The sequence below is a fragment of the Heterodontus francisci genome, chromosome 25 (genome assembly GCF_036365525.1).
Source record: "Heterodontus francisci isolate sHetFra1 chromosome 25, sHetFra1.hap1, whole genome shotgun sequence".
Taxonomy (NCBI): Eukaryota; Metazoa; Chordata; class Chondrichthyes; order Heterodontiformes; family Heterodontidae; genus Heterodontus; species Heterodontus francisci.
The window spans coordinates 48,175,024-48,192,722 of record NC_090395.1 but is presented as its reverse complement, the minus strand read 5'-3'; the positions used below and the strand labels follow the sequence as shown (position 1 = coordinate 48,192,722).

Here is a 17,699-nt window from a genome sequence, read left to right as displayed (position 1 = left end):
TTCTGTGCCCTTGCAACCCTTCGTGCTTCTTGCGATTGGCATTCAACATGGAGAAGCAATGATTCATCAGCTGACGGGAGGCAGTTTCCTTGCCCATGTTTGACCTGCTGCGATGAGACTTCATGGAGTTCAGCGTCAATATTGAGGACACCCAGGGCAACTCCCTCCCACCTGTATGCCATGTACCACCACCTCTGGTGAGTCTGTCCTGCCGGTGGCACAGGACACACTCAGGGATGGTAGTGTCAGGGACATTGTAAGGTATGATTCCGTGAGTCTGACTATGTCAGGCTGTGGCTTGACTAGCCTGTGGGACAGCTCTCCCAATTTTGGTACAAGCCCCCGGATGATCGTAAGGAGGACTTTGCAGGGTCGACAGGGCTCTTTATCAGCTGTATGTGACATGGTTAATTTAATTGCAAATGACTAACAAATAATTCAATTCAGCAGCAGTGAGTACTCAAAGGCTCCAACAGAGATTGCACTATAATTAAGGTACATTGAGGAGAATATAGGGAACATTTCAATTGTAAATCCTGGCGAGTCAGTCTAGCTGTTGACTAGATTATCCTCACCATAACAAATTCTATCAATTAGAAGATAGGATGAAAATGAACATATAGTTCCATAATTACATTTATTGAGTATCCACTCAGTCTTCTGATAGTTACAATACTAAATGTTCAAAAATGAGAGATCTTACTAGTATTCTTCATTATGCCACAATTTATAACTTAATGGAAATTTGGTTGTAGTTAGGTACAATCAAGTGACAAGTTGCTTTATGCACAATTCAATACAATGTGTTGAAGGACAGCACCAGTGATATTTATAAGCTTACATTAGATTTGAACACCCAATTATAGGTCAATACAAGGGTTTTCTTATAAATACTGGTACCTAAATTGCTATCTTTTACTTGTGCTAGGTAATGAGTAGTTCCTTCCCTGCCCAAATTTATTAATTTGAATTTATACTATAAAGTAGCTCATAATTATTACACTTCCAATTAAGATGTCTTGAGTCAACCCAAAACATGCACAGCTCATAGCATACTTTCACACATCCAGTACACAAAGTGTTAAATCATTAAAATTCCTGCCAAGTGGAGGATTTGGCCTTAAATTTTTAATATAAGGAGATGGAACAAATCTTTTCCCTCAAAGTTTTGTGATTTTACTAGCTAAAACCAATGTCTGAAAGTGTACAATACTTCTTAGGAAGAGACCGGATGTTGTGATAATATTTTGCTAGATTTGAAATAATAGGGATACAATGTCAATAGATTATTTGACCATACAATTTACAAATACATTCACCAGAGAACTCAGGAACAAAAATAATCTTGGATTATATATTACAGTTCTGATGCAAGGGCCTTCATATCAAGGTAAAATATGGTACATACCATATATACATATATTCCAAGGCCATTGGCAGAAAAATTTTCTACAATGGCCTTTTCTAACCATACCAGCTCTGCAATAACTCAGTCACCTTGAAAAATTGGTTACATATGACTAGATATGATAGCGTGCTCTTCACAGGATGTCCGGAGTGACTTATTTGTTCCCTTAATGATATTCTATTAGTCCTTCAGCGTCCACAAAGCTAGAGGTATTTCAATCAATGTGTCACTGATACTGTCTATATTCGCCAAATGATGGAGTCTGTAGCTGAGTAGGGTCATCTGCAAACTGTGGACCTACAAAGGAAAAAGACACTTTAGTTTAGAAAATACTTCAATATGTTTGCCAGCTTTTCTTCAGTAATTGCAGCTAGTTCTGGTTAATTCTAAATACTTCTAATTTGATCCACTGCCACTGAAAGTAGGTCACTTTCTTAGTTGTTTTCACATTACAATTTTGAGATTTAGTGCAGAACCAGACTAACTTTATAAGACACGGTGACTGTAGAGCTCCAAGCAGTCTTTTCAAACCACTTTTTACATTGCAGCCAGATTTACATTTTTACAATCTTAGCATACAATAATTGGGTTTGTTTTCTTCATTTTCTACAATAGAAGAAATCATTGAAATCTGGCCCATAGAGCCCTTGGCAGCTCCTTTCACCTTAACATTTTGTTTGAAGCTGATTTTTAATTTCTGTTCAGCCTCAACTCTAAACTTTCCTGGTTTGGATCAATCATGGATTTTGCACCAATCAGGTAACGCCCTTTTTTTTAACCTGGCTGAGGAAGTTTAAAGAGCCATGGCTGAAATTTCTGGCCAAGAGTTTCTGTTTTGGGTGTAATTGGCAATCTGGGCACAAATTGCGCTTGTTTTCAGAAACATTTGTGCGGAAACTTGATTAAAAAACAAACTCATTTGCATATCACGATTGTAGAATCTTCGGTACCCAACCACAATTTTACCACGACTGTTTAAAACATAATTTGCTTTTTAAAAATTGCATTAAAAATATTCCTTTGTATACTGTGGTAATTTGGTACACCTGAAAATAAGCTTATCACAAAAAAGGAGCATTTTTAATCAATGTCCAGTCCACCACCTGTGAGTAGCCCAAATTTAAATAATGGAAAAAGACTTGAAAACTGCAGAACTAATTACAATTGACAATGGTATACGGCAGTTTTTCAGTACATTAAAAATATTAAAAGCTTTTAAAGCATGACTTTTAGTGTTCTTCCACCTAAAAACAATCTTAATTTTAAGAGCCTCTTCGAATGCCCACACACAGATGCAATTGGTGGAAACTCACAACAGTGATTAATTCGATCTGGGGATAAGCAGTTTTGTGGGCAGGGCCAGCTTCCAGCATAATGTATTAAAGCCAACATGAAAGATTGTTGAAATTTCTTCATCTTTTATGCTCATTTGTCCGATTTCAGGCAAACTGCGCTGAAAAAGCAGTGCACCTAGCTGAAACTCCAGGTTCCCATGTTTGAGGGTTTTTTGGGGGGTAGGATGGGCGTGGAAGACAATTTCTCATTTTCTGTACAGATCATATGTGGTGCATTCTGTCTCCCTCATATTTCTGAATACTTGCTGTAAAAGGTTGGACATCCCTGACTTACAGCGTTTTAATTTAACTTGTCAGTAGAAATAGAACGTATATATGAAAATTTGTAGTAGCCCAACATAAGCAATTCAAATAAAAATACTAACTGCAGTCATTTATGTTTTCTAGATAGTATAAGTCTTACTGAAAATTTCAGTTGTGATTAGTCTAACCAATTTATACAGAAAATGCCATATAATAGGTTATTAGCTGTAAACTTTTTTAAATGGATTAGCTTGCAAATAGCTAATTAGATTAGATACAAAAAGTTGTTTCCCCAAATATTTCTGCACTGCAGAAATCAGGCATCTGAAATATTACATTTGCAATGATGTTGAAACTTGTGCTGTACCAAGTAATGAAATGGTTTCATCACTCTAATCTTAACGAACAATGATACCAAGGCAGAACTCGATGTGGGAAGCTGCACAAGTGTCAACCAGACACCTGCAGGAGGAAAGGAAAAGTATCCGACAGAAGAACCTTCGTACCCTGCTCAAATGGGCTCAGCGAGGTAATTATCTGTGGAAATAACCCATTTGTCCAGCCAAAGCACAAAACTGATACACTTGAACATATACTTGTATACTTTTTATGAATAATATTTTTATATATTTCTCAGGGATGTAGGCAATGCTCGCAATACCACATTTATTGCCACCAGTCCCTTTACATTCGCAACCTACCCGTTGGAAATTGTGTTGAAGCAAATCGTGTAAGCATTATGCCAGCACCTTCAATCAAGGCAAGAAGTATACCTCCCATAGCGGCTGATCCCACCATTGCCATTGGACCATCTAAGATGAAAACGCCCACAGAGTTAATGAATTCTAATAAATGCTCCAGCACACACAGTGAAAATATATCAAACTAGATTATACTAATATAACAGCAAAATACTGCAGATGCTGGAATGCAGTGTTTTACAGACAGATTTTTTTCTCAAAAAGGAGGACTAAAACTAACATTTTTGTTTTGGTGGTTGAGGGAAATGTAGTGGATATGGTGTACATGGACTTTCAGACAGCCTTTGACAAAGTACCATACAGGAGACTAGAATTAGGGGAAGAGTAGTAAAGTGGATTAAAAACTGGTTAGAAGGGTGGAATCAGAGTACAAGTTAAGCAGTTTGTCAATGGTTGTAAATGGATATTCATGTGCTACAGGATTTTATTCTGGGACTATCATTCACTTTATACATCAACAACTTGAATAAAGGGCCAGACAATACTAAAATAGGCTACGTAGAAAATAAGTCTGAGGACCAAAAGAGGCTGCATGGGGATACTGACTCAATGGACAAAAAAAAGTGACAATGGAATTCAACGCCAGCAAGTATGAGGTAGTACATTTTGTTTTAAAAAAGTATAACTTTTAATTGGAGATCATTGGATGATGTGGAAAGAGAGAAATTTGATGGATTCAGATTCTCAAGAGATCAAAAGCAGCATCACAAGTGGATAAAGCCATTAAAAAAAAGCCAATGGAATACGGTTTTATGGCAAGAGATATAGAATATAAAGATCAAGATTTAATGCTGAATCTATATAAAACTATAGTAAGACTACTCAAGTTGAAGTCCCATATCCAGTTTATCCAAACTATAACAAAGATGCCAAGGAAGTACAAGAGGATCACTGGGCTCACTGGGATGTTGCCTGTTACGAGGAAATATAATTACAAAGAAAGACTTGAAAATTGGGTCTGTTTTCATTAGAAAAGGAGATAACGGAAAGATTTAATAGGTGTTTAAAATGATGAAGGAATGGGGCAGTAAATAGAAATAGACTGTTTCCAGAGTTGATGGGTCTACAACGAGGGATAGAGATACAAGATTTAGGACAGAGAGCAGGAAGAAATTTGTAGGCTGTAAAATGCACCACTGAGGATAGTGATGGAACCAGAAACCATGCCAGCTTTTGATAGGTTAGATAGGTGGATGAAGCAAAAGGGAATATAGGCAAATGCGAACAGGGCAGATACACAGGGTTATGACTATACTGATGTGAAGAATAAACAAACAGACTAGTTGGACTGTTTAACCTGTTTTAGTATTATAAATCAACATAACTACAGATATTGGTACTGGATAATCACTGCTGATTGGATTGGTGCTACAGTCAGATTATAATTTTCTAAAGTTGTAAAAAGCATTCATTCTCAACATGTAATACATTTTTGTGCTTGAATGCACAGATCATTTGAATCAAACACCACACGTTATATCACCTGGAACTGAATAGAATCATGAGCCTCTATTTTAAAACTTTTTGTAAAACGTTTATAAAGTTCCCTCATACCACTTCCTGAACTGGACCTAGTAAACTAGAACAAGCAACTTGGGCCACAGTTATTAAAATGGGACTAGCTTAAATAAAACAGTATCCTAAAATAATCTAAAACAAAGTTCCTCAGCTCTGAAATCTATTTCAATAATATAGAACGCTTTTACAACACAGTTCCAACTAATTTTAGTGTTGGAACAAGATACAGAACACAAGTGCATCAAAAGGTACTAGTTTGTTCTAATACTATTAAAAACAATCCTGATTTCCCATTATCACAGTACTTTGCTGCTGCAAAACTGCTAGAACAAGATTAAAAAAGGGCTGAAGTAGACAGCATTATCATTGGTTTTGTGTTATTGGTCCCTAAGAGTATACAAATTCAAGATTTCAGTGCATTTAAAAGTAAATGGATATTGTGGTGAAATCATCAATAAACACTTCACAGTATGGTCATATCCTAGAGCATTAATATAAGCTAGATGTTTAGTTTAGAGATACAGCACTGAAACAGGCCCTTCGGCCCACCGAGTCTGTGCCGACCATCAACCACCCATTTATACTAATCCTACACTAATCCCACATTCCTATCACATCCCCACCTGTCCCTATATATTTCCCTACCACCTACCTATACTAGGGGCAATTTATAATGGCCAATTAACCGATCAACCTGCAAGTCTTTGGCATGTGGGAGGAAACCGGAGCACCCGGAGGAAACCCACGCAGACACAGGGAGAACTTGCAAACTCCGCACAGGCAGTACCCAGAATCGAACCCGGGTCCCTGGAGCTGTGAGGCTGCGGTGCTAACCACTGCGCCGCCGAAATGACTTAGACATTTCATTATTAGAAACTTTGGGTTGCACAGCTTTCAGATATATTCAAAACAATGGAAATTATCTCTAGAACTATTCCAATATAGACAATTATCTCCTGGTTCCCAACTAGTGCCTAATAAGGTGCTAAAAGCCAAATTCAGAATTAAGGATCAGAATATAATCCCTCCCAAACTGCACCTCACCAATATGCAATTAAAAGCACTCTAGGAGAAAGCTTTGTGCCTTTTGGGGCTCACAGGCAACTATAACTTGAAATACAAACTAGCATAACTGAAAATTCAGGAATGCTGGAAAGATAATTAGCAACCAGATTATGCATTACTAAACCGTGAGTCAATGAGATAAATGCCTTTTTTTGCAATCCACTTGCAATATAAGGCTGATTTCAAAGTGTGATCTGCATATAATCCATTCAAAACCCACTGGCAGCAGAGAACAGCAAGATATACTTACCAGTTTTCAATTTGTTTGGACAATAGAAAGATAATGGGAAGGTTTGTAGCCTACATTCAGATTGCATAAAAGTGTGCAGACAATATTGGCATACAATCAACAGTTTTCTAGAGCCCGCATTAATTAGGTTATGTTACCTGTGTATCTGCATGAACAATATTCCTGCAAGACATTTATTTTGAATGCGAGAAATGTCTACAGAGACAATAAATTAATCAAATTCAGGATTGCGTAAAATATTTTTTCAGGACAAGGTAGACAAATTACAGCTTTTAAAATTTCCTGCGATAATATTTTTGGATGATAGTAGGTTTAGTCTTCATGGGTTTGTTAGAGTTTTGAAAATTGCTGTTTGTATGAAAATACAACCAAATAAAATGATCTTGGTTACCACAAAATAGATTCATGATTTTTTACTTTACCCTCTATGATAGATTGGTAAAATGGCTTTGACAGAATACAGCAATATGCGGAAAAAGTATTACAACAGTGACTTGCAAAATTAAAGTTCCCCTGCTGAGTTGCATTCCAATTGTTGTTACATACCAAGTTGAAACATCACACTAACTCACGGTTACAAAATTACAGGATTGTTTCACTTACTTCTTGCAGCTAATATGGCTCCTGTTAAGGCTCCACTGGTTATAGAATTCCACGGATCTTCTTTACCTCTGACCTTCACTAAGCCACAGTCAATCATTGAAAATAGCCCACCCCATATGGCAAAGCTTCCTAAAATCATAAAAAGTGAACACGAGCTACATATTAACTACATAAAATAAAACTAGTCTAAATTACCACAGACATTTTGCAGCAGAAAGCTGAAAAAATTAAATTCCCAAACAAATTATAATCAAAGTGTACATAAAGTGAATACTTACTTCCACAGATTGAGAAAGTTATACCCCAATAGTGATTTCTTTTATATACAAAAAACATTGATAACTACATAAAACCTGACATACTGCAAGCTGATCTCAATGGAACAAAGGTGGGTTAATTGGCTACAATAATTCTTAACATAACCAGATTATTAGAATAAATTATTAAGCAATGAAACTGCTTCAATAAACTAACCATTTTTTTCTTTCAATCGGGAGTTTGTTTTCCTTTGAAGTTTTTCTGATACTTGGCAGGCACTAGCAAAAGTAACAAATACCTGAAATATTTCAATCAAATAATAGTAACTGGCTACATAATTAAGGCTGTTCTGTCCAGGTCAGGTTAAAAGAAGCAATATTAGTTGGTCATGCTTAGGATTACCATACTGTTGTAGGACAGACTATTGACTGCTCTGGAATAAATAATTTGTAGAAGGAAACCTCAGCAGGTGTCTCATTCAAATTTGACTTCTACTGCTAAAAGGGACAAATATACAATGGAGACACTAGATTATCACATAGCCACTTTGCAGGATGCAAATGCTTCACAATCAATTAATTACTTCTGAGGTACAGCAAGTTGTCACATAGGCACATTTGCACATTGATGTAAGAAACAGTAAACAAATGGGATGAATAAATAGTCAATTCATTTTAGTGGCGTTGATTGCGAGGAATGTTGGCTGGAACATTTCTTCAAGTTCTTCCTCTTTTACATCCAGTTGAAAAGGTAGATGATGTCTGGGTTTAACTTCTCACCGAGAAGGTGGCATCTCTCACAACAGAGAAATTCCTCAGAAGTTGTCATCCTAGACTACGTCCTCAAAACCTAAGGTTCAGCATAAACTCAACACATTCTGATTCCGGTAAAAGTATAATGTATTTAGCCATGCCAAAAAAAAGGATAGCTTTGTTTATTAAATGATTTGTACTTCCATAACACAGTAAAATAATTTAACAGAATGAGTTTTAGAAAGCCTTACAGAATCCATTTTTCAACAAACTGTGCCACTGTGGATAAAATAAGTCTTCACAAGGCTCAGATGCCCAGCATTTGCTAGAAAGACTTCCAAACTGGACCACCATTGTTTGACATATAGGATTAGGTGGATTTGTTTCCCTGTCCCATGGTGTCTCAGCGCCCATCTTGCCATTCCAATTAAGCAAGTGTGTTCTTCCTGGGATGTTTCATGTCTGAACAGCCTGGAAGTGTAACAGTAAAGAAAGCCTTCTTTACACTCCTATGTTTACAGCTTAGAGTCCTTCCACAGTTCAGTATTCAGCCATAATTGTGGTAGGTTTGCCAATTGAGAGAACCAACCTGATTCAAAAGACAAACTTTTATCGTTGGTTCTTTAATTTTAGTAATGAATTGCAATTTATATTGTACAAATATAACTAACATACCTCCTAATTGTGGAGCTCTGATCTTAACAGCTGTCAGACTTCCGCGAAGTCTGTGATTCATTCCCTGTTTTTAACCAAGAAAGAAAACATAAGGTTAATAGTGCTTGAAAGCAGTGCAAAAGGCATATTAAAGAAATAAAAGCAAAATACTGCGGATGCTGGAAATCAAATAAAAACAGAGAGCTGGAAATACACAGCAGGTCTGGCAGCATCTGTGCATAGAGAAACAGAGTTAACGTTTCAGGTCTGTGGCTGTTCAGAGGAAGTATGTGCAAAATGCAAAAGTACCTGTAGTGATACACTTAAAGTCACTTAATAATATTAGTACCACTCCACCAAAGCCAAAATAGTTTAGAATAGCTATATATATTTAATCAGAGCATTTTAACCACAGTGCGAATCACTCTCTACTTTTGTGCTTGTATGCATATTTGTGGAATGCTCAAACCAAATTCAAGCCAACTTGTGCAATTCACTGAATCTGTAGGGAATCAATTGTTTCAGTTAGACTCCTACATTTGCACCGCGTACCAAAAATGTTATCCTTATTATTTCTACAAAATTAGTGGCTTATGAAATTGATAGTGATATTATTGACATGTAAAAGCAAAAACTTCATAATACATAGTAGATATATACATGTACAATAACGACTTGCATTTATATAGTACTTTTAACACAAAACAAGCCACAAGGTTATTCAGAGGCACAAGAAAAAACAGATGTCGAGCCGAAGAAAAGATGAGGTAGGTCTCAAAGGAGGAAAAGTCAGATCATAGGAAGGGAATTCAAGAGGATAGGGGTCCAGGCACCCGAAGACATTACTGTCAATGCTGGAACAAAGAGACAGGGTATGTCAGAATCAGAAAGAACAGTATGTCCAGGAAGATAGAGGAGTGGGCATGGCTAGAGACGATTACAGAAATAGGGTGCAACCACTGAAGGATTTATGACACAAGAATTTAAGACGGGAAAGGGAGAAACCAAATATGTACAGACTTGTCAGTTTATCAAAAATTGTGGGGAAGTTACTGGAAGAGATTAGCACTTGAACAAGTATCAGCTAATAAAAGTCAGCAAGCACGGATTTGTGAAGGCTAAGTTATGTCTGACTAGTTGAATTTTTTTTTTGAAGAACCCTCGCATAGTGGACAGGGAATTGTCTATGGACGTTGTCAAAATGGACTTCCAAAAGGCACTTGATAAGGTTCTGCAGAAGAGATTATGAGCAAAAATGAGAGGGCACAGAATTGGAGGTATCACTGTGGCAATTCATTGGGAAGTAGGGGACAGATTAGGGATAATGGGAAAGTTCGTTGATTGGTGGGATGCAACAACTGGTGTTTTGGGGATCTGTATTGGTGCCTCAGCTTTTTGCCACATATATTAATGACTTGATTAATAGAGAGCTGTATTTTGAAGTTTACAGATGACACTTTGGAGCCACAGTATGTGATGTGGTTGGCAACAGGAAATTATAAAGGGTTATAGACAAAGTGAGTGGGAAAAATTTTGGCAGATGGAGTTCAATGTGGGGGAAGTGTGAAGTCATCCATTTGAATCTGAGAAAGAAAACTAATATTGTCTTACATGGCTAGGAACTGTGGACGAGCAGAGAGATTTAGGAGTCTCTGCACAAAAATCACTATTAGCTAGTGCACATGTATAAAAAGTAATCAAACGATTAATGGAATGTTAGTCTTTCTCAAGAGGGCTGGCATTCAAAAGTGAGGAAGTAATGCTTCAGGTGTAGAGCTTTGGTCACAGCCCATCTGAAGTACTACATTCAGATGAGGGCATCGAACCTCAGGAAAGATATAATGTCCTTGGAAGGTAGAAAAGGGTACAATGCAGATTCGCCAGAATTAAACAACTTAAATGGTTACAGGACAGGTTGCATAACTTTGATTTATATTCTCTTGAATTTAGAACGTTGAGGGATGATCTGACCAAGGTCTTTAAAATGAGAAGGGGATTTGTCACACCTACAAGTGCGACGATAAAAAATTATGGACAAAATCTGAAGAGTTATAAAAACTGACTTTGCCTTTTTAAAAAATGAACAATGCTCCAACATGGCCACTGAAGGAAAAGGACTTGGCCTTTGAATATTCAAACTGACAGGGACAAAGGAAAATCTTCAAAGCTAAGAGGTGTCAACCGCACCCATCCTAAAATATTCCAGAACTGAATGGGTTCTTTGAAACAAAGAAAGTATGAAGTAGCCAAATCCTGAGCCAATGTGCGATCGCCATGGAGGAGAGACCAAAGTGCCTCCCACTCGGAAGTGAGATGTAACACAGCTTTACCTTAAAAAAGCAGCCTAGAGAGTGTGCTTGGAAAGAGACACGACAGAAAGCAGCACCCAAGAAGCTTAGTTCAAGCAATCCAGAAGGCATGTGCCCTGATGCAGAATTCTACATCTACACGGCAGTGAATTAAAAGTGATCCACTGATTTCAACTGAACTTCCAACCAGGAGAGAAATCTACAATCACCTCAGGCCTGCAGCCAACGAGAACTTGACTTCCAAAAGAATTCAACAAGTTACTGTGACTCCCCCCACCGACAGCTACCCCCACTTATAATCGCTTACCCCTTTTTCTCTTCTCTGTCTCCTCTTGCGCGTGTGCGCGCGCACGAGCAAATGCGTGAATGGATGCGGTTGTGATAATTTTGGGATAAGGCTTATTGATCAATAAGTAATTGATTTTCTGTTTTAAACCTACAAACCTGTCGCCGTCTGTTTCTTTGACAAATAAAACACCAACTTGTTAAATAACAAAAATGCGCTTGCTGCGGTCAGATGGGAGTTGAACAGTGGGAACCACCCACAATTCCCCACGTACCCATGACAGATTTGGTAAAGAGAGTATCAACAACAACTTGCATTTATGTAGTGCCTTTAACATAGTAAAAACGTCCCAAGGTGCATCACAAGAGCATTAGCAACCTAAATTTGACGGTCACATAAGGAGATATTAGAATAAATGGCCAAAAGCTTAGTTAAAGAGTTGGGTTTTAAGAGATGTCTTAAAGGACAGAGAAGTAGAGAGCTGGAGAGATTGACAGGGGAAATTCCACAGCTTCGAACCTAGGCAGCTGAAGGCACGGTCACCAATAGTGGAGTGATTAAAATTGGGGATGCACAAGAAGCCAGAATTGGAGGAGCACACAGTTTGAGGGTTGTAGGGCCGAAGGAGGTTACAGAAATAGGAAGGGGTGAAGGCATGAAGAAGTAGAAAACAAGGATGAGAATTTTAAAATTGAGTCATTGGTTAACGGGGAGTCAATGTAGGTCAGCAAGCACAGGGGTGATAGGTGAATAGGACTTGCACAAGTTAGGATACAAGTAGCAGACCTTTGGATTATGAAGGGTGGAAGATGGGAGGCCAGCCAGTAGAGCACTGGAATAGTCAAGTCTAGAGGGAACAAAGACATGGATGAGGGTTTCAGCAACAAATAGCTATGACAGAGGTTGCATTGGACAATACTACGGCTATGACAGCAGGCGGTCTTGGTGACAGAGCAGATATGTGGTCGGAAGCTCAACTCGGAGTCAAATATGACACCAGGTTGTGAACAGTCTGTTATAGTTTCAGACTGTCACCAGGGAGAGGGATGGAATCTGCTAGGGAACAGACATTGTGCTGGGAGCTGAAGACAATGGCTTCATTCTTCCCAATATTTATTTATTTATTTTAGAGATACAGCACTGAAACAGGCCCCTCGGCCCACCAAGTCTGTGCCGACCAACAACCACCCATTTATACTAACCCTGCAGCAATCCCATATTCCCTACCACCTACCTAAACTAGGGGCAACTTACAACGGCCAATTTACCTATCACCTGCAAGTCTTTGGCTGTGGGAGGAAACCGGAGCACCCGGCGAAAACCCAGCGGTCACAGAGAGAACTTGCAAACTCCGCACAGGCAGTACCCAGAATCAAACCTGGGTCTCTGGAGCTGTGAGGCTGCGGTGCTAACCACTGCACCGCCCTTAGTTGAAGGAAATTTCTGCACACCCAGACCTGGACATCAGACAAGTAGTGTGACAAATCAAAAACAGTGAAGGGGTCGATAGAGATGATGGTGAGCTAGAGCTGTCGCAGCAGATATGTTGAACCTGCTGCATTTTCGAATGATGGCAAGAGATAGGAGCGGGGGACCAAGCACAGACCCTCGGGGGACGCTACGGATAATGGTGCAGGAACGGAGAGGACATTGCAAGTGACTCTGCTAGGGAAATCCAGAAAGAGGGTATAAACTTAAAATCAGAGCCAAGCCATTTGGGAGTGAAATCAGAACGCATGTGTCATTAAATGGGTAGTGAAAATCTGGAACCCTCTCCCTCTAAAGGCAACGTATGTTGGATCAAATTTTTAAGACTGCGATTGATTGTTTTTTGTTAGGTATGGGGATTAGGCATATGGAATAAAGGCAGGTAAATGGAGTTGAAGAACAGATCAGCCATGATCTAACTGAATGAAAGAACAGGCTTGAGAAGCTGAATGGTTTATTCTTGTTCCAACGTGATGGGCAAGCTGGACTAGGATGTGGGCAGCAGAGTTTTGGATGAGCTGAAATTTATAAAAGGTGGATGACTGAAGGTCAGTATTGGAGTAATCATGTCTGGTGGTCATGAAGATGACACTAGAGTAGAAAGTGAAAATAGAATTATAGAAAATGTCTCCTTTTTCAGCTCAAGATACACCGCACATTGAAATTAACACCCTGGCATTACCAGTCATCCATCAGGAGCATTACAAATGATGGCCATGGAATTGTATAAAATAACTGAACATTTTTAAACCACAAAAATCAATATACCTGAACTTTATCAGGGTGGTGAAATAACTTACCACTGGAGCATTCCTGAAGCCTTTAATAGACTGAAATATTCCACCACCAATGGCACCCATTGTAAAAGCACCACCACAGTCATCAACTATCCTCCATGGGCTAACAAAAAAGAATAAAGAAATTGCTTAGATGCTGCACATTAGAAAATATAACTTGGCCATGTTAGCTGTCCAACCAAGCAGGAAAGACAAAAGCACAGACTGACATGGCTATTCACCATTACCTCATGATGGCCAATTTCATGGCTGCTCTAATCATAGCCATATAGAAATCCACAGGCTCACCCCTCTGACCAGCTGAGTTTAACCACAACAAGCACTACTATTTTTTTTTTAATAAAAGTTCTCCACAAAGTTTACTTGTAATGTTGTAGCAAACCACTGGTGACATCAATTTTCCTGGAAACATATTCCACAGGAAAAAAAGTCAAAACAATTACAATGTCATTTGTTCCTGATTAAATTAGTGAGGTACCTTTGACTATTGATTTGCATGCCAACTCAGTCCATTAAACAGACTGAGTTTTCTCAGAACACAGCTAACTCAACTTGACTTTTTTTTTTATTCATTCATGGGACGTGGATGTCGCTGGCTAGGCTGGCATTTATTGCCCATCCCTAATTGCTCGAGAAGGTGGTGGTGATCTGCCTTCTTGAACCGCTGCAGTCCACGTGAGGTAGGTACACCCAGTGCTGTTAGGGAGTTCCAGGATTTTGACCCGGCGACAGTGAAGGAACGGCGATATAGTTCCACGTCAGGATGGTGTGTGACGTGGAGGGGAACTTGCAGGTGGTGGTGTTCCCATGCATTTGCTGCCCTTGCTCTTCTACTTAGTAAGAAGTCGTGGGTTTGGAAGGTGCTGTCTAAGGAGCCTTGGTGCATTGCTGCAGTGCATCTTGTAGATGGTACACAGTGCTGCCACCGTGCATCGGTGGTGGAGGGAGTGAATTTTTAAGATGGTGGATGGGGTGCCAATCAAGCCGGCTGCTTTGTCCTAGATGGCGTCAAGCTTCTTGAATGTTGGAGCTGGACCCATCCAGGCAAGTGGAGACTATTCCATCAGACTCCTGACTTGTGCCTTGTAGATGTTGGACAGGCTTTGGGGAGGCAGGTGGTGAGTTACTCGCTGCAGGATTCCTAGCCTCTGACCTGCTTTTGTCGCCATGGTATTTATATGGCTACTCCAGTTCAGTTTCTGGCCAATGGTAACCCCTAGGATGTTGATAGTGGGGGATTCAGCGATCGTAATGACATTGAATGTCATGGGCAGATGGTTAGATTCTCTCTTGGAGATGGGTCATTGCCTGGCACTTGTGTGGCGTGAATGTTACTTGCCAATTAACAGCTCAAGCCTGGATATTGTCCAGGTCTTGCTGCATTTCTACATGGACTGCTTCAGTATCTGAGGAGTCACGAATGGTGCTGAACCTTGTGCAATCATCAGCGAACATCCCCATTTCTGACCTTATGATTGAAGGAAGGTCATTGATGAAGCAGCTGAAGATGGTTGGGCCTAAGACACTACCCTGAGGAACTCCTGCAGTGATGTCCTGGAGCTGAGATGACTGACCTCCAACAACCACAACCATTTTCCTTTGGCGAGGTATGACTCCAACCAGCGGAGAGTTTTCCCCCTGATTCCCATTAACTTCAGTTTTGCTAGGGCCCCTTGATACCATACTAAGTCAAATGCTGCCTTGATGTCCAGGGCAGTCACACTCACCTCATCTCGAGTTCAGCTCTTTTGTTCATGTTTGAACCAAGGCTGTAATGAGGTCAGGAGCTGAGTGAGCCTGGCAGAACCCAAACTGAGCGTCACTGAGCAGGTTATTGCTAAGCAAGTGCTGCCTGATAGCACTATCAATGACACCTTCCATCACTTTACTGATGATTGAGAGTAGACTTGATTGGGGCAGTAACTGGCCGGATTGGACTTGTCCTGCTTTTTGTGTACAGGACATACCTGGGCAATTTTCCACATTGCCGGGTAGGTGCCAGTGTTGTAGCTGTACTGGAACAGCTTGGCTAGGGGCACAGCAATTCTGGAGCACAGGTCTTCAGTACTATTACCAAAATATCGTCAGGACCCATAGCCTTTGCAGTATCCAGTGCCTTCAGTCATTTCTTTATATCAGGCGGAGTGAAGTGAATCGAATTGGCTGAAGTCTGGCATCTGTGACGCTGCGGACTTCAGGAGGAGACCGAGATGGATCATCAACTCGGCACTTCTGGCTGAAGATTGTACTACATGCTACGGCAAATCTCAAATACACAGGAATGACAAAAACTACTGCAATTTTTATGTAGCAATTTTCAGTAAATTTGCTCAATTTCTGAAGCAGCTCTGGAATCTGGAAGCATTAGGAATGTCCATTTTCACAGGTTACATGGATTTTGTTTAATCAACAAAGCCCTGTGAAATCAAATTCACAAAACAAAATCTTCAAAATCACCAATTCAATACCAAAAGCCTTCATCAGCAGCAGCTTCAACAGATGCTCTACCACATCGGGCAGAAAATGTTTGCAAAGAATAAAATCACATCTCTCAGGAATGTCTCAAAACATTTCACATATAAATTATTTCTGAAATGTAGTTGACCAATGCAGTGAGCAAATGGCATAGTAATATTGTACACAGCAAGATCTCACAAACATTAAAACTGGTTAATCTGATTTTAGTGATACAAGTTGAAGGAGAAATACTGGCCAGGAGACCTTACTCTTCCATCAATACCACCATGGATTCTTAAAATATCCATCCAAACCAGTGAAACAAGCTGACGGGACCTCAATTTAATGTTACATATGAAGGATAGTATTTCTAACAATGCAGCACTCCCTCAGCAGTGCACTGAAGTGTCAGTCAGGGTAAGTGCTCAAATTCTGAAGTAGGCTCAAACCCACAACCTTCCAAAATGTTACCAATAAGACAAACTGACACTTCTCATTCAGAATGCCCTCCAGACTGAGGTGAACTTGCTGTATGCAAAAAAGTCTTCTGTGACCAGACAAAGCTCGTAGAATCCCGTACAACCACATAGCGGCCTGGCTCAGGCACACCAGTCCAGCATTGACATACCAAAAACAGAGAGCCTGAACAGCTAGCACACCATCAAATACCTGGACAGCACTGACATCCCTATACACCCCACTACCACTAACAGCCAGTTGGTCAGGGCACTCTCCCCATTATACCTAACCCACAGGCCAGAAACAACTACTGTACATCACCCCGCTCCCTCCCCTCAGCCAGAACAGACTCTACTACAGCTGCCGTGGCCCAGATACTCGCACCCCCACAACTCCAAAACACTTGGCCCACCGCAGGCCTGGTGACTCACTGCATAAGGAAGGTCACAGACACACAGCGAAGCCGGAGCTGCAATGGGAGTTCTAGATTCCACAGCGAACGGCCTCCCTCTCCCCCAGCCCCCATCATTCCCTCCTCCCTCTCCATTTCCCCCCTCATTCTCTCTCCCTCAATTCCATTCTTCCCTCACCACGGCTCGCGTGCATATTCCTCCATCTTCCTCTATGACGCAACACCCTCTCCACCAATACACATGCGCCGCGCCAGTCATTGGTGCGCATGTGCAGAACGGTAGCGATTGGCTTCCTGCTCAGGACAGATCGAAGTCTAAAGGCTCTTTGCATTTTCAGTGTAATCATCTGGAAGTTCTCTGCGTTAATTTATTCTTACTCAAAGCAAGAATTTGGAAAAAAAAATAACGGATAACCATGTATAGTTCAGCAATAAACCAAAAGGCAAAGAATTTTTAGGAGAAGGAAAATACTCTGAGATTGGAAGCAGCCTTCCCTGAAACAGCAATTATTGACAACGCGATCGGTAGGTGGCGCTGTTTTGGCACATGCGCAGATACAGCATGTGCCAAGAAAACGTCACAGCCTGCGACTGTAGCAGCTGCCAGGACTAAAGATGGCGCTG

General features: G+C 40.2%; 1 protein-coding gene across 1 annotated transcript; it reads right to left on the bottom strand.

The window, feature by feature from the left end:
- Nucleotides 1-618: 618 nt before the first annotated feature.
- On the bottom strand, nucleotides 619-17,357 carry timm17a (translocase of inner mitochondrial membrane 17 homolog A (yeast)). The gene is made up of 6 exons (XM_068057196.1): nucleotides 17,254-17,357; nucleotides 13,751-13,850; nucleotides 8,889-8,952; nucleotides 7,204-7,332; nucleotides 3,708-3,818; nucleotides 619-1,705 (listed from the first exon to the last, which is right to left on the bottom strand). Exons 1-6 carry the CDS (start codon nucleotides 17,277-17,279, stop codon nucleotides 1,635-1,637), a joined length of 501 nt encoding a protein of 166 aa, XP_067913297.1. The 5' UTR covers nucleotides 17,280-17,357; the 3' UTR covers nucleotides 619-1,634.
- Between the last annotated feature and the right edge of the window lie 342 nt (nucleotides 17,358-17,699).